At 47.5% G+C, this 27,728-nt stretch overlaps 1 protein-coding gene across 1 annotated transcript in view; it reads left to right on the forward strand.

The window, feature by feature from the left end:
* Nucleotides 1-25,677, forward strand: part of DNAJB11 (DnaJ heat shock protein family (Hsp40) member B11) — a 201,749-nt gene extending 176,072 nt beyond the window's left edge. The window contains exons 8-10 of the mRNA XM_078680479.1: nt 865-976; nt 20,831-20,990; nt 25,309-25,677. Of these exons, the coding sequence (XP_078536605.1) occupies nt 865-976; nt 20,831-20,990; nt 25,309-25,373 (337 nt within the window). The 3' untranslated portion in view covers nt 25,374-25,677. The remainder of the gene's footprint in view (nt 1-864; nt 977-20,830; nt 20,991-25,308) is intronic.
* Nucleotides 25,678-27,728: the final 2,051 nt, after the last annotated feature.

The raw sequence follows: 27,728 nt of genomic DNA on the forward strand, positions 1-27,728 counted from the left end.
TAGCACACCAACCTGCACTCCAAATGATTTCTGGTTATTATTTACTGTCGCTCCAATGTCAAAACATATTCCCTCTTTCAAATCAGAACCATTTTATGTAACCATTCCTGCACCATGGGTAGCAGTTTCTTTATTTACGAAGCCAAGAAAAGGTCCTGATTTTGATTCATTGAACAGACCCAGGCCACGTTTGATAAATTATTGTTTTACAAAAAAGGGATTTGGTTGATGAATTGATTTTGGAAACAGTGGAAATGGAATTCCTTCACAAAAATATGTTATCCAAGTCTATAAATGAAAGTTGTTCTACCACTGTCTGCATATAAAAGCAAATGTGAACACCGAAAATACAAAATAATCTCTGTGACAAATATAAGACTCTTCTAGTAAAATCATATTAAAAATAACGCAAATTGCAATTTTAGAAATATGATCTCTAGTTTTCAAAAGAAAAATATTCTTTTCACCGCTTTGTATTTTCTTTCCTTTAGACAGAAACGCAATGTTTGTCAATTTAGCTTTTTTATTAAATGGTCATAAGAAACCAAGTAATCTAGTCTGTTGAAAAGAATAAGTTGATGCTTGCCTTGAACCCTTTGTAAGAGAATGTTGATAATAGAAGGTGCATATCCAGAAACCTAGAAAAGGAAGAGGAACGGCTACTTTTAAAATTAGGAAACTTCAAGCAATTTGAGAAACCAAAATAGAATGGACTGTTGTTTTTGTCTTAAGATCGTTTTTGGTTAATGGCTCAAATTGTAAAGGACCTAGCACACAAAAACATTAATGTAAATGTAAGAAATTGACAATATATGTCCCAATTGTTAAATTATGCTAATAATCAAATACTTTGTTAATGAACAGGCACCCATTATTTGAACGACGAGGGGACGATCTATACACAAATGTGACGATCTCGTTGGTTGAGTCTCTGATAGGTTTCGAGATGGATATAGTCCACTTAGATGGTCACAAGGTAAGCTTGATCCATCCTATTTTTTATTCTCTTGTAGGTTTTTTGCAGTAATATGTATTTTTTCTCTTAATTGTGGTAACTATTTTTCATTTTTTGAAACCAAAAGCAACACTTTGGGGCTTATTATGATGTCGGTCCGACGTTGCGGAAAGGAACCGCCCGACCTTCGGTCGCCAATTCCGACTGCAGTATTAGGATGCGACCGCCCATAGGGCAGTTGCAAACATCCATTGTACATTGGCAGCGTGTGCAGCTGGCGGAATAGGCCCACAGCACAAGTTTTCATTGTAGAATGGATGTTTGCAAACATCCCTGCACCTTGTGGCAGGCACCCTCCCCAGGCCCCATAGCGGAGGGCCAGTTGGAATGGGGGGCCTGCTAGGGGCCCCCAAAGAATTTTCTTGGTAGCCTTTTCATGCCGGAAAGGCTGACATGGAAAGGCTGTTGGAAAGTGTCATCATAATCCCGATGGCGAGGCCGAGCCTGACTCCGCCGTTATTAGGGGATTATAGTGAGTTTCGATGCACGGACGGGCTCCTTGAGCCCGTCTGAAGCGCTGTGTGCGGTCCCTCCCGTGATGCCTCCGACTGCCGCATCATAATATGGCGGGCGGGCTGCAGGGGCAGATGCCGGTTGGTCCGACCCTGATGTGCCATTGTTGTTGTATCCACAGACATCATAATCAGCCCCTTTGTGTTTTGTATGGCTTGTTGATCGGATTTTGAATCTTCCAATTTAACATTTTAGACTGGTCTATTAAAAGACTAGCACACGCCTATCTTATCAAGTCATTGTGCAGCATGTTTTTCTTCAGCTTTTTCATGTTTGTACTTTACACTTTAACCTGGTATTATCTGCTCCGGGAGGCAAATGATGTATCCGGGTCTGCTTAGTGGACTAATGCATCCACTGCAGGGGCCTGTGTTCAACCTCATGGTCACAGGTTCAAATCCCGGTGAGGTCCACTCAGCCTTTCATCCATCTGAGGTCGATAAAATGAGTACCATTGAGTTGGGTAACAATAAACATCTGTTATTCAGCGCCTTGAGACCCATGGGTGTTAAGTGCGTTTTACAAATACACGTGTTATGTTATGTCCCTCATGTGCTTGCTCTCTCCAGCATCAGGCTTTCCTCCCCAGGACAGTCCAGCCCCGTGTTCTGTTAGCTAGGGTATGGAAATTGTGTTTTTGATAGACATTTTTTATTCTTGTTCTCAGCTGAAGTGGTCTCTAAGTTTTTACAAGATTTTGAAGGGTTTTCTGCTGAATGACCACAAAGGTATCTTAACCAAGAGCTGATGTGACCGATTTTTGATAATTGATCTGTGTTAGAGTTTGTTATTTCTGAAGACATCTCCTTGTCTTGTTTATATTCCAATGATTGCTAGCCTGTGCATTGTCTCGCTCGATTTACACATACTCACCAAGTCACCCTCCAGGCTGTCTTTCTTCTGCCTTTACTGTCATCTGAGTGTAACATACTTCCAGGCCCCACAAAGATGATGATCTACTTACATAGCCGCATCACAGTTTTTTGCTTGAGCTACTTTACTTTAATAATATTTCTGCTTATTGCTTAACCATATGCTGTTTCAGAGATTTTGCCTACATACTTAGTGGCCTTGTCATGGGAATTGCTGGGAGCGATTTAAGCACTTCCTTTTTCTAACCTCCTATACGTTATAGTCTCAGCCTTTAATCTTCGTCTATTTATGGCTCAAATAAATAAGATTAAATGTGTGTGGATTTTTTTCCGATTGCTGCTTCTTTATATGTATAGTTTAAGGCATGGCCAAAACTGAGTTTCACCAAAATTCTTGGAAGCGGTATAAAAGTGGCTCATTTCCTCAATGTTCCTGCATTTCTGATTTACATAATGTTATGTCTACTTATTTACCCTGAACGGTCTCCATTCTGGGCAGTGCTAGACTGCTGCTTTCTAAGCCAGTACCTGGTATTACTAGCTCAAACTGTGTAATGAACACTAAGGCGAGAGACATGCTGGAGGCCAAGATCGGCTCAGTGGGCACAGAAGTCTCCTTCTTACATCAGGACCTGAAGTAAGCTGTGGATCGGGTCACTGAAGTGAGACAAGAGTGTCCACTGTAGAAGACAATGATACGACCCTCCAGTAGCGTGTCAATAAATTGATGGTCATATCTAAAGAACTAGCCTCTCGGGCGGAGGACACAGAAGGCCGCGCATGGCGCAATAACTTACGATTTGTTGGTTTTCTGGAATGCTGCGAGGTAACTCTATGAACCGCTTCCTTACCTCGTGGCTGAAGGATCTGCTGCCTGCCGAACTGCTCACCACGTGCTTTGTAGTCGAGAGAGCTCATCGGGCGCTCACTAGGAGGCAGCCTCCTGTGTAGGCTCAGCGGACTGTTCTCGCCAGGCTGCTCAATTATGCGGACAGAGATACAGTGTTGAAGTTTGCACGATCGCACAGAGATAAACTCATCTATGACTCCAAGCCCATAATGATCCTCCTGTACTATAACCGCTTGGTACAGCAGCACCAGCAGTCCTTCACAGCAGCAAAAAAGTGTCTACGAGATTTGAATGTCTCCTACATGCTGCTATATCCGGCCAGGTTCCGGGTGGTATATGATTCTAACACATACTTCTTTGACTCACCTGAAGCGGTCTTTGCTTGGTCTGACAAGCAGATGCATTTGAAACCTCATTCCCCGCCGCCGCGGAAATCGGACTCCTCCAGAAGCTCAGAAACGAATAGACCACGTAGAACGAAATCAAAGCCACAACACTGTTCTGGTTTATCTGAAAGAGACAAAATAGTGATAGATTCCTTACCTTAGAATATCCCCAGGCGTCAGACTGGATCCGAATTTTTTTTGCGTAGCAGTACCCTTGCGCGTCGGTAGGCGTCGTCTGCGGCTCCACGTCCGTCGTCGGCGTCGTGGGCGCCGTGATGACGTCGTCGGAGTACTTAGACGCCGCCTCCGCGTGCTGACGTCAGTTCTTCTTTTTTCCGCGCCAGCAGCGCAGATCCGGAAAAAGTGGTACCTTAGTCATTTTTTGACTAAAACTTTTTTGATCATTCTTTCGAGTCTTCACTCCGAACGGTGCCGGTAGGGATGCCAGGTTTCAAGCCTTGTGAGGATTGCGACCGACTGATGTCGGTCACGGACCCTCACCGTCGGTGTCTCCACTGTCTCGGCGTCGATCATGACGACAAGACCTGCTCTGACTGCCGGGCCCTGACTTCGAAAGCTAGGCGGGAGCGGTCCCACAAGCGACTCGAGCTCCGGCAGTCGGCCCCGCGCCGTGAGAGGTCCCGGTCCGGACGGAGGTCGAGGGACCGGTCGCGGGAGCGGAGCCACCATAGCTCTGGGAGTCGACATCACTCCTCGGGGTCGAAGTCGTCAGGTAAGCACAAGAAGTCGAAGAGACGTCATCGCTCTTCCGACTCCCCCCAACGCTCGCGCGACGCGGCCGGGGGTTCGGGTGACACTGCCCACACGGCTCCGTCGGAGTCGCGGGTGCCGCGTCCGGCCTCATACCCTCCGGTCCCTGGGCCACGCACGACGCCGGAGGAGATCGAACGTTTCCTCATGGCCATGAGGTCTCTCACTCCTCCGACGGGCTCCGCGGCCCATCTGGGGGCCCTAGCGGGTCGGGGGCTTCGGCCCGACGACGCCGGCGCCTTCGGGCCCGGCCCCGCTGGATCCGCTTCTGGATCCGGGTCGTCGCCGGTTGACCTAACGACCTCACCGGCGCCGGTCCCTCAGGTGTCACCTCCGGCGCCGTCTTCGGGCGGCACAGTCCCCGATGCCTCCCTTGATCCGGTTCCGGCGCCGGAGCAGCGCCGCTGGGTGCCGCTCTCGACGCCGTTTGGAGAGTTCTACTTCAAGAAACCGGCCCCATCATTTGACACCTCTGAGTACAAGGAGATGGGTGATGAGGAGAATTGGGAGGGGTCTGAGGACCCTCTGACACGGGAGTGTCAGTCCCAGGAGGACTGGACAGGTGGACTTGGGGATGCCAGTGGTCTGGACACCTCGCCAGACACTGGTTTTGTCTCACCTCCTACCGTGGCTACGGAAGAGGGGGCAGCCTACAGTGTGGTGCTGACGCGGGTGGCCAAGGCCTTGGGCCTTGAACTCCCCGTCGCGGCCGTGAGGACTAACCTCCTCACTGAGGTCCTTAAACCGCAGTCAAGCTCGGCTGAGCCTCTCCTGCTGTTTAATGAGGCCTTGACTGACGTTCTTTTGGGCACTTGGTCCAGGCCCGCTACAGGTTCGCCTGTAGATAGGAACGTGGCCAGACGCCACCGCCCGGCCCCGTGCGACCCATGTTTCCTGTCCACCCACCCCACCCCCGAGAGCCTGGTCATCCAGGCTTGAAATTCCCAGTCCGCATTCCCGTTAGCTCCGCCTGACAGGGAATCCAAGAGGTATGAGCAGTACGGCAAGAAGGTATTCTCATCCCTGAGTCTGGGACTGCGGTCTTCCAACACCGCATGCCTCTTGGGCCGCTACACCCACTCTCTGTGGGACACGGTCGCGGAAGTGCTGCCAGAATGCCCGTTGGAGGTACGGGCTAAACTCGGCCAGGACCTTGTGGATGCAGCACGATATTCTATCCGGTGTGGGCTGGATACCACCGACTCACTGGGCAGAGCGATGGCAACGACATTGGCGATTCGTCGCCACGCCTGGTTGAGGTCTGCCAACTTCTCGGCTGATGTCCAGAATACTCTCATGGACATGCCGTTTGATGGCCGTCGCCTTTTTTGGCGACAAGGCAGACCATGCGCTTGAGCACTTTAAGGACTCCAGGGCTACGGCCAGGTCCTTGGGCCTCTCGGCCCCGCCCGGGGGCCTTTCGCTCCTTTCGTGGCCAAGGAAGGGGCGCCCCCACACGTGCTGCCAGCCACGCACCGCAGACTAACATCCAACGCGGTGGCGGCCGTGGAAACCGCCGTAGAGGCGGTCGGGGACAACGGCGAGGTCACCCCACACCTTCCCCCGCAGCATCCACCTCAAAACCCTCCTAGTCCGTGCTTTCACGCCCATGTGACGCCAGTGGGGGGTAGGGTTCGCCATCACCTCTTCCACTGGCGCACTGTCACTTCGGACAGGTGGGTGCTGCAAATCGTCCGAAGGGGCTACTCCCTCCCCTTCGAGGCGACCCCTCCAGCCATGCCACCGCAATGCCACCGCGTATCGGGGGATCATTTGCGACTTCTGCAGGAGGAAGTTACGGTCCTCTTGGCCAAGGGGGCCATCGAGCGCGTTCCTGGGCCAGAAGTAGGGTGTGGTTGCTACTCCCACTACTTTCTGGTACCCAAGAAGGGCAAAGGGGGCCTATGCCCTATCTTGGACCTACAGAACGTCAACGGCTTCCTCCGGAAGGAGAAGTTCAAAATGCTGACACTGGCTCAGGTCTTAACTGCCCTGGACCCAGGAGACTGGATGGTAGCGTTGGACTTGCAGGACGCTTATTTCCACATTCCCGTCCTGCCGGCCCACCGGCGTTACCTGCGGTTCACGGTAGGCCACAAGCACTTTGTTTACCGTGCTCCCCTTCGGCCTTACCAGCGCCCCACGGGTGTTCACGAAGGTGATGGCGGTGGTCGCAGCTCATCTGCGCAAGTTAGGGGTTTCAGTCTTCCCCTACCTCGACGACTGATTATTGAAGGCGGGCTCGCCCCAAACAGTCGTCAGCCACCTCCAGACGACGACAGACCTCCTGCACCTGCTGGGGTTTTCCATCAATGTGCCGAAGTCACACCTGTGCCCCTCTCAGAAGCTCCTCTTCATCGGAGCGGTTCTCGACTCTGCGCAGTTTCGGGTTTATCCTCCCGAACAGCGGGTTCGGGACATTCAGGCTCTGATTCCACTCTTTCAGCCTTTGTCCCGGGTCTCGGTCAGGTTGACGCTGCGGCTTCTGGGGCTGATGGCCTCCTGCATCCTTCTGGTGCATCACGCCCTGTGGCGGATGCGGGCTCTGCAGTGGGACCTGAAGTTTCAGTGGGCCCAGCATCAGGGCAACCTATCCGACCATGTCCTGATCTTGAAGGGCACTGCGAGACAGCTGCAGTGGTGGCTCACGGAGCGCGATTGGGTCAGCAGCAGATCCCTCTCCCTTCCCCAACCGGAGCACGTAGTTGTGACGGACGCGTCCCTCCAGGGCTGGGGAGGCCACATGGGAGAGGCGGAGATCAGAGGCCTCTGGTGTCCGGCGGAGTCCCCGCTCCATATCAACCTTTTGGAGCTGCGGGCGATTCGTCTAGCACTGAAGGCATTCCTCCCCTCTGTTCGGGGGAATGTAGTGCAGGTGTTTACGGACAACACCACCGCCATGTGGTACTGCAACAAACAGGGCGGGATGGGGTCGTGGACCCTTTGCCAGGAGGCTCTGCGCCTCTGGCAGTGGCTGAAACATCAGGGCGTGACCCTGGTGGTTCAACACCTGGCAGGTTCTCTGAACGCCAGGGCGGACGAACTCAGCCGTCGGTGCATGATGGATTACGAATGGCGTCTGAACTTGCACGTGGCGCAAGGCCTCTTTCAGCAGTGGGGAGAGCCTTGGTTAGATCTATTTGCCACCGAAGAGAACGCGCAATGTCATCAGTTCTGCGCGTTGGAATTTCCAAGGCGGCACTCGCTCGGAGACGCTTTTCATCGCGAGTGGAGTTGCGGTCTATTGTACGCCTTTCCGCCTATACCACTTCTGCCCAGAGTGCTGAAGAAGATCAAGCGCGACCGGGCCCAAGTCATCCTTGTGGCTCCTGACTGGGCACGAAGGTACTGGTATCCAGAGCTACTCAGTATGTCAGTCAATCCCCCGGTTTGTCTGCCTCTTCATGAGGACCTTTTGTTGCAGCAGCAGGGGACGGTCCTCCACCCGAACCTGTCCAGTCTCCACCTCCATGCTTGGAGTTTGAGCGGCAACAGTTGAGGCCATTTGACTTGCCTCCTGAAGTCTGTAATGTCATTCTGGCAGCCAGGCGTCCCTCCACAAAGTCGGTATACGCCTGCAGGTGGAACAAATTTGTGGCATGGTGCACAGCAAAGGCTGTGGATCCTCTTGCTGCCCCTCTTTCTGAGGTTCTTCTCTTCCTTCTTTCTCTTGCCAAGCAGGGCTCTGCTCTGGGCACTATCAAGGGCTACCTTTCTGCCCTTTCTGCCTTTCTAAGGCTGTCTGATCAACCTTCTTTGTTCAAGTCCCCTATTGTAATTCGTTTTCTGAAGGGCATCACACACATGTTCCCTCCTGTTCCGTTTGTGATGCCTCAGTGGGACTTGAACCTTGTTCTTACGTTTCTGATGTGCGCTCCCTTTGAGCCACTCCACAACTGTCCTCTCCGCCTTCTTACTCTGAAGACTGCTTTCCTGGTTGCCATCACCTCTGCCAGGAGAGTGAGTGAGCTCCAGGCTCTTTCATGTACACCCCCTTTCCTTTCTGTCCATCCGGACAAGGTTGTGTTGCGTACTAAGCCATCTTTCCTGCCCAAGGTTGTCACGGCCTTCCATATCGGGCAGTCTATAACCTTGCCCACCTTCTTTCCGCCACCGCATCCCTCTAAAGAGGAAGAGCGGATCCACCGTCTGGACCCAAAACGTGCGCTTTCATTCTACTTGGTTCGCACACGCCAGTTCCGGGTGGATGACAAACTCTTTGTTGGTTACGTGGGCGCTAAGAAGGGGCGAGCGGTGCACAAAAGGACCATCTCTCGGTGGATCATCTTGTGCATCCAGGCGTGTTACGCCTTGGCTAAGAAGGAACCCCCTGTTGGAATTAGGGCTCATTCCACTCGGGCCACGGCGACTACAACTGCCTTAGGCCGAGGAGTGCCCTTGCAGGACATTTGTCAGGCAGCTACGTGGGCCTCGCTGCACACGTTTGCGAGACACTACTGCCTGGACAGCCAAGTCCGGAGGGATGGCTTCTTTGGCCGTTCCGTCCTCCAGGACTTTCTGGTGTGATTATTGGTTCGCAGAACCCCCACCGGGGTTGGTATTGCTGGGGTATCTATTCTAAGGTAAGGAATCTATCACTAACGTGTCTCTTTCAGATGCACAAGTTACTACTTGTGTAACGATATATCTGTAAGAGACATTAGTTAGTGATAGATTCCTTACCGACCTACCCATCCTCCACGTTCTGCGAAAAGATATCTAGGGTTAAGGTCTTCCCCTTTCAGGGCCCTTGTTTCAATGGCACCAGTGTTGGTTTTTAACATGGCTCTGTGTCTCTGGCGCGGAAAAGCTGTGTCTAAGAACTGACGTCAGCACGCGGAGGCGGCGTCTCGGCGCATTGCCGAGTATTTCGGCGACAAAGTGTCCAAAATTTACTCCGCCTTTCCAGCCCAACCAATGGTAGGAGGAGAGTTCGAAGCATCAGTTAGAGAGGTGAACGGACAGAATCTGCTGCTCAACTTCTCCACCCCATCAGCAGAAGACCTGATCAAAATATGTAGATCAGTGAAGTCAGGTTCCCCACGGGACCCAGCGTCTCCTAAACGGTTGGGTGACAGCTTGACGACACTAGAACCATATATCAGGTACCTGTTGGACATTTCCTTCAGGTCCAGCACCTTGCCATGGGAGTGGAAACAGGCAGTTGTGCTCCCCCTCCGTAAGAAGCCGAACATCAGCTTCGAAAAGCTGGAGAATCTGCGTCCCATCTCTCTCCTACCCTACTTCTCAAAAGTGGCGGAGAAGGTGGCAAATTTGCAGCTAATGCAGTTTGTGGAAGAGACAAATCTCCTCCACCCCACCCAGTTTGGATTCAGACCCCGACACTCGACTGAGTCGGCGCTCCTCATGGCATCGGAATCCATCAGACAGGGGGCCGACGAGGGCCAGACTATGGCCCTGATCCTGCTGGATCTAAGCGCCGCGTTCGACACTGTAGCACATTCCATCTTGCTACAGTGTCTGAACAAAGCAGGGGTGGCTGATACAGCGCTAAAATGGATCCAGTCGTTTCTATCTGGCCGAGGTTTCCAAGTCAGGCAGGGCGACTGCTACTCCAGGCGAGTGGCGCTGGACCAGGGGGTACCACAGGGCTCGTCCCTAAGCCCAGCGCTTTTTAACCTTTACGTTGCCCCGGTTGCCTCCATAGTTGAGAGGCATGGTTTGCGCATGGTGTCATACGCTGACGACACGCAACTAGTCATCTCCCTATCGCGTGCACCCGGTCTTGCGGCGGACATCTTCAGAGCATGCATGCAAGATCTTGCTGCCTGGATGTCTGCCAACTGCCTTAAACTCAACGGCGACAAGACTGAGGTGCTGATGGTAGGGGGAGACCGGGCGGCGTGGACGTCGGCGTGGTGGCCGCCCTGCTTGGGACCTGCACCTACTCCCTGCAGGGAGGCGAGGAATTTAGGTGTCTGGTTCGATTCCGATCTGACCTTTGGCCCCCAGGTAAACAGGGTGGTCGGCACCTGTTTTGGGATCCTCAAGACCATCAGGAAGGTTCTGGAGCTCCTTCCCACCAAAGCCCGCAGAACACTAGTGCATGCTTTAGTCACGTCCAAGATGGACTATGGCAACCTGCTCTATCTGGGAACCCTTGAGAAGAACCTGAGCCGCCTACAGGTGTTGCAAAACGCCGCTGCCCGGCTGGTGCTCAGACTGCCTAGAAGATCAGCCTCTAAAGCCGCGCTCCAGGCTTTACACTGGCTTCCGGTCAGAAGCAGGGTAGAATTCAAGGCCCTCTGCACCTGTCATCGGATTATTAACGGCAGGGCACCCCTCCCACTTCAGGATCTCCTGACACAATACGAGCCTTCACGTGCACTCAGGTCCTCTGGATCAGGGCGCCTGACCATCCCTAAAGTGACCAGAGCTAGGATGGGTGGCAGATCCTTTAGGTACCTTGCCGCATCCAGCTGGAACAAACTCCCGGTAGAGTTGCGCTTGGAACCCACAGAGTCTATATTTAGAGCCAAGTTAAAAACATTCTTTTATGTCAAATAGCGGACCTTCCCCTCAGCACCCCCCTCTGGCCACGCTTGCATCTTAGCGCGGGGACACGCCGTTGTGCGTCACCATGCGCTCTATAAGACCCCCTATTATTATTATTATTATTATTATTAAGTACTCCGACGACCTCATCACGGCGCCCACGACGCCGACGACGGATGCGGAGCCGCAGACGACGCCTACCGACGCGCTAGGGTACTGCTACGCAAAAAAATTCCGGATCCAGTCTGACGCCTGGGGATATTCTAAGGTAAGGAATCTATCACTAACTAATGTCTCTTACAGATATATCGTTACACAAGTAGTAACGTGCCATGATTACTTGACGCTAGCATGGTCACCAATAGACTGCAGTTGACTTGGAGCAGTTAGAAACTAACCCGTCTATCCGGCACCGGGTAGAGATGGACGCGTTCCACTATGGTTGAACTGACCCGGACACGTGTACCCCACTGTTAAAGTTCTACGGGCTGTTGAGATCCATTGGAGGGATGGTTCTGGGCTGTACGTTCAGGGTCCTGGGCCGTTCTCTACCGCAACAGATGCTCTGATTTCCTGGGAGTATCAGGGGGAAGGGAGGATAGGTGGGAAGGGTGTTTATCGGGGTTAGAGTTTCGTCGTTTTCTATTTCTTCACACAAGCAGACATGTCCCACTCTCCACTATCAAGGCTAGCATATCTGGTTCCAAAACGTTACATATGGCCGCCCAGCCAGTAACTTCCCACATGACTGAATTAACCGTATTAACATGGAATGTCCGAGGGCTACTTAATAAAATAAAGCAAGGAGCCATTCTCAGACAGGCCAAACATTATGGAGCTGATATCCTTCTCTTGCAGGAGACTCCCCTTTTGGGTAATAAGGCCCTATGCCTGGCCCGGTTTGGGTATCAATAGGTGTACCATGCAAGATTCACCAGGGGTTCTTGTGGAACAGCTATTCTGATTCACCGCCGTGTTCCGTACCTTCACATTAAACACTGGTTAGATCCTAGAGGCCGATATGTCCTTTTGACGGGTACACTCTATGGGGAGCCACTGAACTTGGGCAGTATCTATGCACCCCCACCGCTGGGAAACAATTTTGTAGACAACATCACTCGCCAGTGAGGCAAACTTCCAGAGGGCCTCTCTTTTCTGGAAGGAGACTGGAACGACACTATGGCACCTACTGATAGGAGCCGTGGAACCGGTGTAGGTTTTTCAGCCCCGACTTTTAAATTGTGGTTGCTTGCTGGGACGTTGGTATGGGTTGATTTATGGCGAGTATACCATCCCGCTGAGACAGGCTACAAGTATATGTCCATGGCTCCATGTCCCGCCTAGATTATTTATTTGCACCACAAACTTATATCCATAGGTTTTCCCAGGTCTCCCACCTCCCCAGAGGGTTGTCAGATCATTACCTGGTCAGGGTGACACTCCACTTGCGCGTACAGAGGCCCCCCTTTCGGTGGCGAATGTCCCCATGGCACCTCCGAGATCCTGACTACCAAGAGTGCCTGACCGACGCACTTAAAGAGTATCTTACTGAACATTGACTCTGCTCCAACCAAGGAGGCCCTATGGGAGGCATGCAAGGCTACACTCCGTGGGGTGGACATTAGTTACAGGACAAACGACAAGCATAAGCGCTCTGCCCAGAGGACGGAGCTGGAAGATCAATGTACAGTGCTCGAGCCGCAATACACATCAGACCGAGTCCTACCCTTTATCGTAATCTCTCTCTCACGCAACACCAGCTACACCAACACCTTATAGACCAGGCTAAGGAAATATGGTTGGCATCTCATCCCGAATATACCAGTGAGGGGACAATTTGAGCAAAATGTTATATCGACTCTGTCAGGCAGGTAACACCCCAGCTGTGGTCCCAGCCATTAGAGGTAGTAACAGTGTTTTACATTCATCCCCCGCAGTGGTGGTTACCAAATTTGCACATTACTTTGCCACACTATACACACAGAGGGAACAGCTCTTGGAGGACCTCAGCAGAATTCCTTTGTGATAGTGGAGAAGCGTGGCTCAGTGGTTAGAGGCGGCAGACCCGGAAGCTGAGATCAGCCGTGGACCAGGGTTCGATTCCCCGCCTTGGCGGGTCTCGGGCTAAAAAATTCCACTGACTCGACAATTCTCGCTCCGGTGCCTACTCGACTCACTGGGTCACACTCTGCGACTCTGGGCAATAGCTTGCTTAATCTCCACTACGGCCCCTCGCGGCGGGATGCCTGCCTTTCACCTTGTGAATACCCTGCCGGGGTATCTCACAGGGGAATACCAGGACGGGTTCCCTAAGCAAGCGCCTTGAGACCCCTGGGTGATTCGTGCGCTATATAAATGGAAATACATTTACATTTACATTTACAATACATATTCCATCCTGCCCGTCCAAGCCCCCCCCCCCCCCTGAGATTGATGGATCAAATGCGGGATCACTCGGATTCCCCCATCACGGTGGATGAGTTAACAGCGACGCTATCTGCAATGCAGCCCGGCTGGGCCCCGGGTCCCAACAGGTTCCCCATGGAATTTCTCCTCTCTCATATGTCTGCGTTAGGTTCACACATGTTGGACACAATACATGAGGCCCTTGACAGGCAAATTTTGCCCCGGGACTGGTGTCAGGTGGAGATAGTTCTCTTTTTAAAACCAGGCCGTCTTCCTACCGCCCTATTTCCCTAATTAATTTCTAACCCAAATTCCTGGTGAATTTTTTAGAAGAACGCCTGCGGACCTGCATTCAAGAGCTGGTCCACTTGGATCAATCCTGCTTTATGCCACATTGAGCCACCCGCCATAATATTCGCCGGGTCCATAACGCTATGACGTTGGCCCCTGAGCCCAATGTGCCGCCGCCATACTCTTTGCAGCTATAGATAAGGCCTTTCATTCCTTGAGCTGGGAGTATATTTTCCAGTTTCTGGAGGCTAGTAATTTTGGCACGCATTTTCGGGCATACGTATGCCTGCTGTATACTAAACCTATGGCTTCTGACCATGCGGCCGGTCAGTGTTCTCCCCCTTTCCCCATTGGCCGTGGCACAGGTCAGGGTTCCCCCTTGTCTCTGCTCCTATTCACCTTGGCATTAGAACCCCTGGTGATAAGGTTCGCCGTGATCCGGTGCTCCCGGGTTTCGACTGGCCAACTCTCAACCAGATCGTATAGCATTATATGCAGACAATGTTTTATTTTTCATGACTGACCCATGGATATCGGGCCCGTGCATTTTACAGATTCTTTGAGTCTTTGGCCAGACCACCGGCCTCCATACCAAGCCTTCCAAATCTGTATTATTCCCAGCCTGCGGGCAGCAGGGTAGAGGTACATGGGCGTCTCAGCTTAGGCATGCTATGGATGGCTTCCAATATTTGGGGGTATATGTTTCCCCTTGGCCCAGGACGTCCTGGATGAAAAATATCAATGCCCTTCTTGTTCGGCTTTGGAAAGAGACCTCCATATGGTCTTCCTTACCTATCTCTCTGTATAGACGTTCAGCGCTTTTCAAAATGGTTTCTCTCCCCAGGGTGCTTTATCGACTCCAAAATTCTCCATTTTATATCCCACGGTCCTGGTTCGCACAAATAAATCCTATACTTAATACATTCCTCTGGGGCAGAGGTGTGGTAAGAGTGGCCCTGCAGACATGTATACAATCTACATACTGTGGAGGCCATGCTGCTGCTGATGTATAGTCAGATTACTCGGCCTCTCATCTCCTGGTCATAAATGACTGATGGTACAATACACCTACAGACCCGGTGTATGCCCTAGAACACGCAGTAATGGCAGGGACTCCTCTCCTACGGTTGCTATACAGCACGCAGAAACTTGATTCTCTGCCACGCCTGTAGAACGACGATTCGGTTTTGGAGATATGTGGTCTGGCGGATGGGATGGAAGGGGCGCCTGACCCAGGCTACGCGATTATGGCAGGCTAATTACCTTCCGCCAGGTGACAGCTTTGAGGGGGTTCCGCCAGTGGGATCTCATTGGCATCTCCACTCTAGGTGATGTCATGTGAGGCACAAAGTTAAAATCTTTCCAGCAACTCGAGGAAGAGTTCCAACTTCATAAAACCCAATTCTATAATTATCTCCAGTTTTGCCACGTGCTCACTCCAGCGATTGAACACGTAGATGACCTCCCTGAATTTCACCCACTGGAAGGCCGCCTCCTTATAGGATACGTGGGCGCTCACAAAATAAGGCAGGTGTACCAAACACTGACTACACTTGCCACACAACGACCGTCCATAGAACTAGGAAGGCTTGACAGGATGACCTCCCTGAACTGACTGATGACAATTGGGCAGACGCTATCGCCAGTCCTAGGGGCGCTGCGGTGTCCTCTATATACCGTCTAATTCAATTCAAATTTGTACATAGGGTACATTATACACGCCTTTGCCTTTGGAAGATGGGGACTATAGCTTCCCCACCGTGCCTACGCTGTTTCAGGGAGGAGGGGGTCATATTTTCACACGGTGTGGAGCTGCCCTGCAATACAGCGCTTCTGGTGCAAGGTTCAGACTGGCCTTAAGGAGGTATTGTCATGGGGCCTCCCGCTGGTTCCTTGACTGTTCCTTCTTCATACCACTGAAGATATAGGGGGGAACCGGTACAAGCAACACTTGCTTTTCTTAGCGCTCACGTATGCCAAGCGGAATATAGCTCAGCTTTTGAAGGAAATTCCCCGCCGACAATGGGAAAATGGCTTGGGCGCTTGACACTTGCATGAGGGCAGAAATAGCAGTCTTCCAAGCACGGGGATGCACACAAAAGCACAGGAAAATTTGGTCTAGATAGGCTACATACCGGGGTATAGATCTCCCCCCCCTTCCCTCACAAACCCCTTAAGTATCTGCTTCTATTGGTTGTTAATGGCCAGTTCATATGATAATATGTCTGACTTTTATTCTTACTGTGTACATGTTGTCAATAATATTTTATTGTGTAACATGCTATCATCTTGTGTGCAATTGCTATATATCGGATGCTCACTGGCAAGGACCTTGAAAATTCAATAAAAAATGTTGTTTTTTTTTAACTGTATAATGAAGGAAGCTATGTATAACTGCAGTAACATGTATCAGTAGATCCTACAGACCATTGGCAGCTGTATCATCGGGGTGCTTAGGCAACTCCGGAAGTTAGTACCCATTTTATCGGCCCCCACATTGCAATCCATAGTGTCCGCCACGGTCATCTAGAGATTGGACTATGGCAATGCTTTGTATCTTGGCCTCCCGCAGAAGCTTTTAAGGAAACTGCAGGTGGTACAGAACGACGCAGCCAGGCTGATTTACTCCCTTCCGAGGAATTCGCATGCTACCCCCGTACTTCGAAACTGCATTGGCTGCCCGTCAAACTCAGAGTGCAGTTTAAATGTCTTTGTATGGCCCATAAAGCCATTTTTGGCAGAGCCCCGGAATACATCAAAGAGCGCTTGAGGAAGTACACCCCAGGTAGAGCCTTGCGCTCGGGCAAAGCCTCCAACTTGACTCAACCCAGATTTAAGCTAAAATCCAAAGGGGGCAGGGCTTTGTCCGTACTTCTCCCGAAAATCTGGAATGAGTTACCAGCTAGCCTGAAGGAAGACTCGCAACTACTGTCTTTTAGGAAGAACTTGAAGACCTACCTGTTTAAAAAGATAACATCCACGCACTAATCTGGGTTGGAGGGTGCAGAGGTTCGGGAGGCGGTAGGTTATGTACCTGTTCTGTTGCAAGCGCTTAGAGACCAGTGGTGATTTGCGCTATACAAAAACATGTTAACATAACATAACATAACATATCATCCTTGGTTGACAATACACTGCTGCAGGTTTTGTAGTGTAGTTCCTATTATCCCAATAGGCTCTGCGCATTGGAATAATATCTTCAATAGTAAAGACCTAGGGCAGAGGTTAACTAGGTCTTCTACTGACGATATTAGACTTAAAGTTTTTGGTTTTGCCAGCTAGCTCAGAGTTCACTAGAAACTTTCTCGAATAGGCAAGGAGGAGTTTAACTTCCCTGGATAGACAAGAAGGGATTTAGTTTCTGACAACCATAGAACATGACAACTTTGCTCTCCCCCAATCAAGAGTGTATCTCTAGAGTCGTGTGAAAACAAAAGACAACTTATTTTACTCAGGCAGTACGTGCATTCTTAGTTTCACCAGTTTGTAGAGAAAAGGAAGAGACGGGCGTGTTCAATAAAAGATGTTATTTATTGATCAGTCTCTTTTCTCGTACAAGAGAAATGAATCGATATTATTGCGATACTTATGGTTAAGTAAAGTGCATACAATAAAAGCAGAAGTATAAAATAATACTGCAGAAGCATTGATATGGTTTCTAAGCCATATGATAGTTAAAATTGATAAAATAGATACATACATATATACATTTGACTAACCGTACTCAACTGGTGCTTCTAACCACGCCTACCCCAGTGTACCTGACCTAAGCCTAATACGTGGGCGGGAGTAGATAAGTAGCAGTTTAAGTTAAGTTTGTTTTGCCAAGTGACTGACTCAAGAATTCTCTGCAAGGGATTGTTCAGTTCTGTACCTGAGATCTAGAATGGTTGAGGGCTGGTATCTCTCGTCTCTGGTCTTGATATTCCAGCTGCCTGCGAGGGCTGCTTGGAAGCGCCGGAGCTGGATTTCTCGGCAGGAGAAAAGCAGCGTCTCGTTCTCAGCGCGTCAGGAAGGCGGGGCAGCGTGTGTGGGCTTCGCTCTCTGCTGGGCTCCTCAGCGCGTCTCGCTGCTCCGATCTCGTCACCACCGCGTGTGTTTGCTTAAGGCAATGTCGGTAATATTTATACCTGTAAGGTGTCGAGATTGACGTAAGGATGGACATGGATACGTCAATAAGGATGTCATACGAACGGGCTTGTTCGCACATTCTTTTGCTGAAGTTCTCGGTGAAATCAAAACAATGGCCGCAGGGATTTTCCCAGGTTGTCATAGGTTTGATTTGTTTTGAGAACTCCGTATGCCTTATCAGGGGCTGGAGGAATAGTGCTTGTCTAATTAGATGGCATGCGTTATTACCTAATCAGATAACACGTTTCTGTGCCGTGGTGTGGCTTAATCAGATAACGGTTTTGCACCGTGGGTCGGCTGCTAGTTAAGTATTAACCAGAACAGGGCCGGGAATAGGGGAATCGATACAGAACCTATAGGAATACATCACAGTTTATTTTGTTTTCCTTAGCTAAAGTTACAGATTTTTTAAATATCTGGTTTTCCAAGTTCAACCTGATTGTGGAAAGCCTGCATGACCTACAAGAAACCCTACCATGAATTCCCTCACTCATGCACTTCCCAGAAACGTACGGTACGACTAGAATATCCTCACTTTGGGGCTCTGTAGGTGAGGCCTTGAGAAACCCAGTCCCATGTTGAAAGTGGGTGGCTGCCTTCCTTGATACACATTTGTGCTGTTGTATTTATTAATGATCAAGCAATGTACTGTACCGCGATTTGCATATTGTGATGGTTTTGAATAACTGGAAACAATAAAAATGTTACTTACTTAATACACATTTAATATATCTCTGCTCAAGGTCATCACCTATCCTGTGAGCTGTTTGGTTCAACAATATGAACTGCCTGGCCTCTCTCCTCAGTCATCCTCAGCTGTACCGCTAGGTTCCTTCATTGATTCCCTGAGTGTTCTTAGGGATCGCATCAAGAAGATAATGCACTCAGCATGGATATAACTTACCTCCCCTCTTCCAGTGCAGAGTCCAGGCCATTGTCTCACCACACATCAGTGAAGGCAATACAGTTCCCATTGGCATTGGTCTACCGCTTTCTTCACGTAGCCCTGTGACTAATATCCAAAATGTTTGAGCATCTTCTATATTGAAAGAACTACAGTTGCTTACTGCTCCCTGCCAGAATCCACTTTTAAGACTGGTGTATGATCTTTTGGGCTCTCCCATTGCAGTGAACCTGTCTAATTTACTTCGAAACTGAATTTTTCCACCAGTGGTGCTCGCTCTACTATGAGCATGTCTCTGGCATCAATGGAAATGTAAAAGACTCAAAAGAATGCATACCACAACTTAACTTAAAGTCCAACATAGGGTATATATCACTCCAATAAGTTCTATTTTTGTACCAATCACTGCTGCATCATGCCCAGAGACTCTTCCAGATGACCAGGTTCTGCAGGTTTTGTGTTTTACCCACTTGATTGTGTCCTGCCCCGACATAGCTTAACTCTTGACAACAGTGTTTAGGAAATTAACTTAATGCTACTTTACTGACTTTTAATAGTTCATTACTGCTCTACATATTGAACTAATAACTAAGACCAGCAAAAACGATTCTGTTTGGAGAGTGTTACAGATGGTTCTGCTGTCGTCTAGGCGTAGGATTTCGTTTTTGTAGATGCTTAAGGACCCTTTGATTGCTTTATAGGAAAGGAACTTCATAAGTGGGTCTTTAATTGAAGATTAGATAAAGGCAACATAGTTGTAGATGGAGACGGGTTGCTAATGCAGTGAAATAGATATCTTGAATCCTATATAACTCACAACTAGCTGAAAGAAACCAGGTAGGTTTGGCAATGGCAGATAGCATGATGGGAGGACTGCTTGGTCTTGTCTAAATGCTTATTAGACTTGGGTGGGTTATACTTAATGCTGGATTTCCTATGACTGTGACTGGTCTTTTTGAAATTTCTGGTCGTTGTTTGTGATTATTATGTCAGTGAAGACCCCTTTCCCTGTGGAATGCTTCATATTAAAGGCTGGACTGATGAGGAGAAGGATCCAATTCTGATTTTCCCACTGTGGTTTGATGAGAATTATTGGATTCATCACAATTTTTCCAGCTGGATTTTGTGGTCCGTTGTATGCTGCTAATAATATGAGAAGAATACGGGTTTCAGACAGTGGCGTAACAAAGGCTCCCCCTGCGGAGCACGGGGTCCCCAGAGCTCCAGGGGGCCCTTTTAACACAGTACTCTGGCGTGACAGCTCCTGACTGAGTCCGGAGAGGGCCTACGTATAGTTTGCTGGGAGGGGGCCCTCGAGTTTATTACGCTAGTGGTTTCAGAGTGCCTAGCATCAAGGGAGGTCTGCTATGCTGTTGGCAGTTGCAGTCTTGTTCTTCTGTCTGGTCTGAAACCTTGGGGTTAGATTTGTGCTTTATAAATGTGACCAATTAAATAAATAATAAATACTGGAAACATGGGGTACCAGTATCGCTGGACAGAGTTTCAGTTTAGTTTGCAATAGCTATATTATCTCAATTCCTGTTGATTTCTCATGAATAAACAAGGTTCGCTTTTACCTTGGAAGTAATTATTAACTCTGAACTGGGTCCCTAAATCAGTGACGAGTCTTGTCAATATAATATAATAATTTCACTATCAAGCCCCTTTAGTAGCTTTCATTGAGTTGGAGGGTGGAGGAAATCTCCATCTGATTGATGGTCTCTATAGGTGCTGTGTTTTGGTGGGTGGTGGTTAGGCTCCACCCCGTGTTTTTCATCCCTTTTTCTGGTCCCCTTGGAAGCAACAACCCATGGAGCTCACCATCCAGAGGAACTAGATGAAGATAGAGGTGTGGGGTCCAAAGCGAGGTCCTGGATAAGGTAAACCTTCCCCCTAGAATTCAGTTTTTTTTCTTTTTTTTATGCCTTAGATTTTGATCTCAGGTGGCAGCTTCAAAGGAATAAAAAGTAGGTGGCCTGCCACAAACTGTATGGCAAATCCCGCTTTCCAAAATCGATGGCTGGCCAAGGTGACCTCCCTGGACGGGGACATTATGTAACCTCCCAGGATTTCTTTCTGTCGATGCAGGAAAGCTGCACCCTTACTTTATAAAATTGCACTTTTGTTCTCCTGTAATATTAAATACTAATTATTGTGTCTTCATTTGTTTTCTAGGTTCATATTATCCGTGACAAGATCACTAAACCAGGAGCAAAACTTTGGAAGAAAGGGGAAGGTCTGCCGAATTTTGACAACAACAACATAAGAGGGTCTTTAATTATTACATTTGATGTTGAATTTCCCAAGGAGCAGTTGACAGAAAAACAACGAGAAGGTTTGTATGTGTTATTTTATAAGAAATGCAAAGTTAAAACAGAAGGCCAGCACTTGTACCATATATGTATGAGAAATGCATAGCTTTTTCCATTACTGCAAGCAAGATTTAGATTTTCAGTTAATGAAAATGAAACCATGTATACTTCCATTTCGTGTGACCCTTACGTCTAACATGACCCAGATTGATGTCACAGTGTCATGGGCAGGGATCACCCTGGTTTAAGCCAATGTATTCAGATAGTGTGGTTTAGAGTGCCCACTTACAACATGCAGTCACTTATTTCTGAAGCTATGGGACAACAACAAACCTTGCTCGCAACAGCTCCTCCTCGTTCGGTACATAATAACACATATAATGGTTCTTGTTCTCGAGCCTAGAACAAAACCCGGGTAATGTGCTAAGTAGAGCTACCAAGAATTGTTGCAGAACCTCCATTAATGCTTTGATGGTTTTTTAATACAATCAGCTTAGCCTTTTGGGGTGTCACGCTTTCTGTGATATTGGCAAGTGGAGTGGGTGGGGGGTCTTTGAATCTTTCTGAGTGCTGGACAAATATTGAAACCTGCAGCATAATCTTTCTGGGTAGCATAGCACTATGTGTTTTTCCGAGATTCATAAGGTGGTTGAGTTTGTTCTCAGACTGTTATTTCTGAATCCATCATGGCTTTCCTCTGGACCATTTTTTCCTGTAAAACACTTACTCTCAGTAGCTACATACATAGGCGTAGTTGGCTTATTGGATTGCAATTCATCTGTTTTGCTTCTCAGAGCCACCTGGCTCCTTAGTCCTGAGTTTACTACATCTTGTTCCCTCATGTCTAGCTCAATGGATTAGCAAGCACTCTAGAGTTTTGTGTGCCATTTTCCTTCTGTTGCTTTTTGTGATAGAATGGAGCATCCATTAGTAATCTGAATACATGTTGTGAAGGATCATTAGTCTCCTTGATGTCACATTTCCAAGCATGTTAACATGCAAAATGGTTCCCTCTGGGGAAGTAAAAGCCTTTGCTTACTAGCCTAAAGAAATGCTTGCTGTCTTGAGATGGAAAGGGGACAGTTGCTTAATACATACCCATATGCGTACGTGCACAAGCCTTAGCAAACATAAGATCTTAACGTTTACATGTAGTAAGTCTGTATCAACAAGCAGTTATTGAATCAATGTACATGCTCCTTGTGGACGGCAAAGTGTTAGTGGATAATGTGAGAGTAGTGAAAAAGGTGTGCAGTAATAAACAGATATTGACTTAAAAATGTATACATTTGAAACACGGGGAGCCCTGGACTCAGTGTTCCACCTATGGCAATCATTCATTAAAGTCAACAACATGTATGTGACGAAGGAGCACCTACTTTCATACATTAACTGTTTGTTTGTTCCATTCTCGCTATATGTAAACGTTTATATCCTACGTTTCCTCAGGCTTTTGCACGTAAGCATATGGGTATTTATTATAAACAGCTAGTCCTTTTCTATCTGCTCAAGACCGCTTGCATTTCTTTAGCTTTGGAAGCAAAGGCTTTTAGCTTCCGCCAAGGGTACCATTTTGAATGTTAACGTATATTCACCCGGGTTCCTAGGGATACTGGGTTTCCCATTTGCTGTTTTTACATTTCCAAGCATTGCACTGGTATCTAGAAATATACTAACTAGACTCGCGGCTCGAGGTGGGTCGGGACTCTGACCCTTTGGGAGCCCGGAGGAGCCGTTTGTCCATCTGGGGACTGTTTGCTGCTGTCTGCCCCCGTTTGCTGTGTCCGGGGATTCGGCGGGTGCGGCGGCCGGGGACTGCGAGTACCAGCATTCCCTCTGACCATCAACAGCTGGTACTCTTCCCCAGCCGGCCCCGCCTACCTGCCTAATAAATACACTCCTTGTTTCTGTCACGCGGGACGAAGCGCGGGGCTAAGGCCGGGACAAGGGCGGGACCATCTAAGGCCAGAGGAGGCCGGGACGGGCCACCCCCCCTGGCCGTGCATTTAAAATAGGTAAGACATCTCGTGTTAAGTCATTCCAAGTCCCTGTAGGTGCCTGCTGCTACTCACAACATGTCTCCTAAGGGGGCCCCGAAAATTCCTACTGGGACTAGGGACCTGGCCAAGGGGACGATGGTCCATTACTTAATCAAGACAACACCGTCTACTGTCCAACAACCTGTAAGAATAGCACGAGATCGATTGTCTACTGACTGTTCCTATAGTGACATCACTCCCCCTCAGTCTGCCGTCGCATCACCAAACCTATCATTCCTGGAGGAACTTAATAGTTTATGCAAATCCAAGTACGCGGCCGTTAAGTCGACATCTGAGCACACTGATGCCTCCTTTTGCCCTATAGTCATCACAAGCCGCCACCCCGGTTCTTCATCCTCACCCTATGGAAACCTCTTGGGTACTCCCCTCTGCCCACCTGAAACAGGTAACACGAACCCCATAATATTCTTCCAGGACCTTTCTGGTGAAAGAAATCGACCAGCGGACACACATACAGGCACCCAAGTTATGGACAAAAAATTGCTTGCACCCCCAATCTCACCAACACTCTTGGCTCAGATACAATCTATGTTTAACGCCGCATTACACCCTTTAATAGAAAGAATGAATGATCTTGGGGAAAGGATCACGGCAATAGAGGAAATGACCAGGACAAACTCGCTACTCCTAAAAAACATGGCAGACCCTAATCAATCACAACCTTTGAGCGACATTGTAAAGCCTTTACCAACTCCACAAAGTAGTGTTCTTCAACTCCGACGGGCAACACCAGGTATGCTAACTCAATCCAGCGAGAAAGCTCCCACCAAAATAAAACCTACACACAGCTGTTCCTTTAAATCGGGGCTGAACAAAGTAACCACACCTTCTAAAGGGCCACTCCCCAAGAAAAGGAACACGCAAAGAAAAACAAATCACATCCATTTACCACCGGAGGCTGCCCCGTTTGTGGGTGTCCTTTCTGGGGTGCCTGAACTCATAAAGGGAAAAACTGAAAGTGAACAGGAGCTGAGAAATAAGGCACTATTTTGGCTAACAAAGAATAGACAGACCCCTTCCCCCTGACATCGACGGTAGAATACAATGTGTCAGAAGGGTGGGATGGTTGGGTCCGCTTCGAAAAGAGAGATCCGGTGATCTGGTGCTGATAAAGTTCATAAACAGCAATGTTGTCCCTTACCTCCAGTCTTGGAAACCACAGATAGGAGATGGACCTATACACACCTGGGGCTTATCTGATTTTTATCCCAGAGAATCACTTTACCCCCATACAAGACCATTGAAGAGACTATCTTTTGGGTGGGCCAAAAGTGCTCCGGGGTGAGGGGTTTTCAATATCCAGACTCTGATGTGATATACTATTGATTTGATTTGATACCTGACGTTTCTTAAAGATTTTATTTTATGTTATAAGGTCATTTACTCTGATATGATTTGAAATGTAATTGTGCATATATTTTGTAATGTGCTTTTATGATTTTATACTTGAAAATCGAATAAAGCTAAAGTTACTACTTACTTACTTACTAACTAGACGTTTCTTCATTACATTAGAGTTGCAGTTGGAGAGAAATGTAAAACCATTTGACACATTTAATTAGCCTGTTTGGCTATATTATACAGTATTACGTAGTTTTACAAAGATTATGCTGTTCCTGTTAGACTTTCCTCTGTGTTGGGTAAATATAGAGTAGATATATTTTGTAGAATCCCAGAAACTACAATGATTTTCAAAACTGATCTAATACAGAAAATAAGAAACTATATTATAAGGGGACCTATAATAATAAACTGACAAGATTAACCTCTGGCTTGGTAGGACCAATGTTAAGACAAGTTTATCTGCAAGTATATGCAAGATCAAATGCCATTGCGACTTTATGACAAAAGAACCAGATTTTCCTTTCATTGAGAGAATCCTAGAGGCAGGGCATTGCCCACTCGCTGTCTTCCATGATTCTCTGTTAGGACCTGCCTCGTTAATGTTCTGTCTCAGTGTGTAAAGTGATTCTTCTAGATCATAGAATTGCCAAGGCCGTATCACCAAATAATATGATCTCCTAACACTGGTGGTTGTTAATTCTCTATTGCTGCGCCTAATGGGATATCTTTACTCTGGCCAGCCTCAATACCCTTGTATTTTATTTGCGATCTCAAATATTTAGTTGACTCTGTCCTTTGCTCTGTGCTTATTATTATTTATAAATTCTGTGATGATCAAAATGAAGATGATGGTGAGAGGCCACTGACCCTTTTTCTATCCTAGTGTGGAACAACTGTCGAAAAAAATAGTAAGATTTGCCTCTTACTTTATTTACAGGTGTGAAGCAGTTGCTGAAACAAGTGTCTGTACAGAAGATCTACAATGGGCTACAGGGATATTGAACAAAAACAACTGGACTTTGTTAAAAATAAACTGAAAATCAGTGGAGATATTTATTACCTGTGTTTTTTTAGTAAATATGTTTCTTTTCCATCTTCCAATGATCGGCATTTGAGACTCCTGTGGATAGAAGTGATGTTGCAAAGCAAATCTATTTCTTATGGAAAAGTTGAAGGTCAATCTGGAACTTCGGGAAGCTCTTCAGTAAAGTAGTTGAGTTGTGAAATTGTTTTCCCCCCTTGGTTGTTTGGGTGTATTTTTTATGCAACCTGAAAATATTTTTTTTAAATACAGTTTAAATACAAATTTGTTACTTTCGTCTTTTTGATTTTTTTCTTAAATATATAGAAATTCACAAAAATGGTTCAGTTTGGTCCTGCACATCTACTGTTCTAAGATTATATATTCATTTAAAGGATTTTGTATAGTGTGCTTTCACATAAAATTTGATATACATTATTAGACAGAGTTAAAAAAAATATTAGAATCACAGCTCTGGATTGATCTTTTGGTGTTGTGTCTGCCATTGTAAATCTGCGAACTCTACTTCCAGTGCTTTTCCATTTCCAGCTGTAGGGAAACTCTATGGCATCTGGTGATAAGACTAGAAACAGAGCCATAAACGTGGGGGGTGGAGGGGAGTGGAAATACTAGTGATGGCCTGCATGTCCCTCACTTATGAAAATACTGGAGGATGCATTATATGTCACCCGTATCCTCTTCCTGCCTGTTACAGTCACTAGAAATCTCACTTCTGAATGCTCTCTTTTTTCCAAATACGTATAACTATAAATGATGTGAATTTCTTTTAAAAATGGAACTCATGGTAGAACATTTTCTGATGAACTGTGTTTTCCCATAATTGTACACTTTTTTTTAGTACTTTCAGTCTGACCTACTATTTAATTGGAGATGCTGCTCTCTCTTCCACTCATTACAGCCCTACAAGGTTTGCGTCTGCGACTAGGGTCCTTTTCATTTAGTGCGCTTTTGCCGTCTTGGATCGCAGATAATGGGCTTGTCTCTGAGAAATTATCTCCAATGTATTTCCAGGAGGTCATGGAATGCAACTGTGCTTACTAAGGCACCTGCACCAGATCTGGCATTGGAGCCGTTAGAGACTGTCCGGGGCAGATTTAAAACTGTTTACAGGATTGACTTTAAATACGGTTCTGAGGTTGTTGCACTTGAAAAGAAATGTCTGCTGCGAAAGAATCTGCTATCATTGGGGGACCTTTTGAGCTGATCATCTGCTCCAAAGATAGTTGATAAGGCACTTCCTACTCTTTTTAGGTTTCACCTGCACAGCACTTGCGCTGTACTTAAGAAATTGATTGTTTTTTAATATAAACTGAAAAGGGACTTATATCCTTCCTTCTCTCTTTCCTGTCTTCTCACGGGTTCCTTAGCGCGCCACTTACCTTTCCTCCATTTCTATTGGCTGGTGCATATTTCTCTACATTTACCAATGCTTGTTCCTCGCCAGCTTCTCTAATCAGTTTCCCGCTGCCTAAATACTGTTGACATTCGCTTTGGTGGAACCATATTTCTATAAAGTGTTGCCTTTTACTCTTACAGCATATTTATATAACAATTTATCACACATAGAGAACAAGTGATTTGCATTGAATCATAGGATGTTGCGCTGCGCTGCAGAGACTCACCAGGAACCCCAGCTCTCTAGTCAACAGCTTTGGCCTTAGCGCCACATCCTCTCCACTCCTGTGTTATCTGTCAGGGAGCTCTTCTCTTCTCCCGGACGATGATTGATGAAAACCGTTTTATATTAATTATTTAGGTGAAACGAAGCATTACCAATGCTTGTTTTATAATTCTGTCAAAAATTAAGTTTTAAGGAAAGTAAAAAAGTACCTCTTGGTCCCTCTTAGGTCTACTTGTAATTTGAAATCAGTTTGAGTATAAAAGGATCCTGCCCAGTCCACCCTTAAAATTACCATGACCAAGGCATGGTGGACTTGGGTTTTGTCATTCTTAAAAACATTGTGTCTCAGTTCTGAAAACTGCTGATTATTTACATTTATTAATGAGACCATTATCATGGAAATGTCCAGAAGAAAAGGGAATCACCACACATGAGCAAATATGCCTGATTGGCAGTACTAGCTTCTTAAGCCTGTATGTACCCTTTCATCATTAATAACATGTATTCACAAGCAGATAACTAGCTGCATGGGCATGGATGGATAGTTGAGGACACACTTTGGATATTCTCAATTTGCCTGTCCCCTCTTCTTTCTGTAGATCTCACTGAAGAGGATGGTTCCTGATACCAGTATGTTTCTATGATGCCCTCCGCTTCCAATTCTCCTACCAGTTCAATCAATTAATCAATCCAT

Source organism: Lissotriton helveticus, chromosome 3_1, assembly GCF_964261635.1.
Source record: "Lissotriton helveticus chromosome 3_1, aLisHel1.1, whole genome shotgun sequence".
Classification (NCBI taxonomy): domain Eukaryota; kingdom Metazoa; phylum Chordata; class Amphibia; order Caudata; family Salamandridae; genus Lissotriton; species Lissotriton helveticus.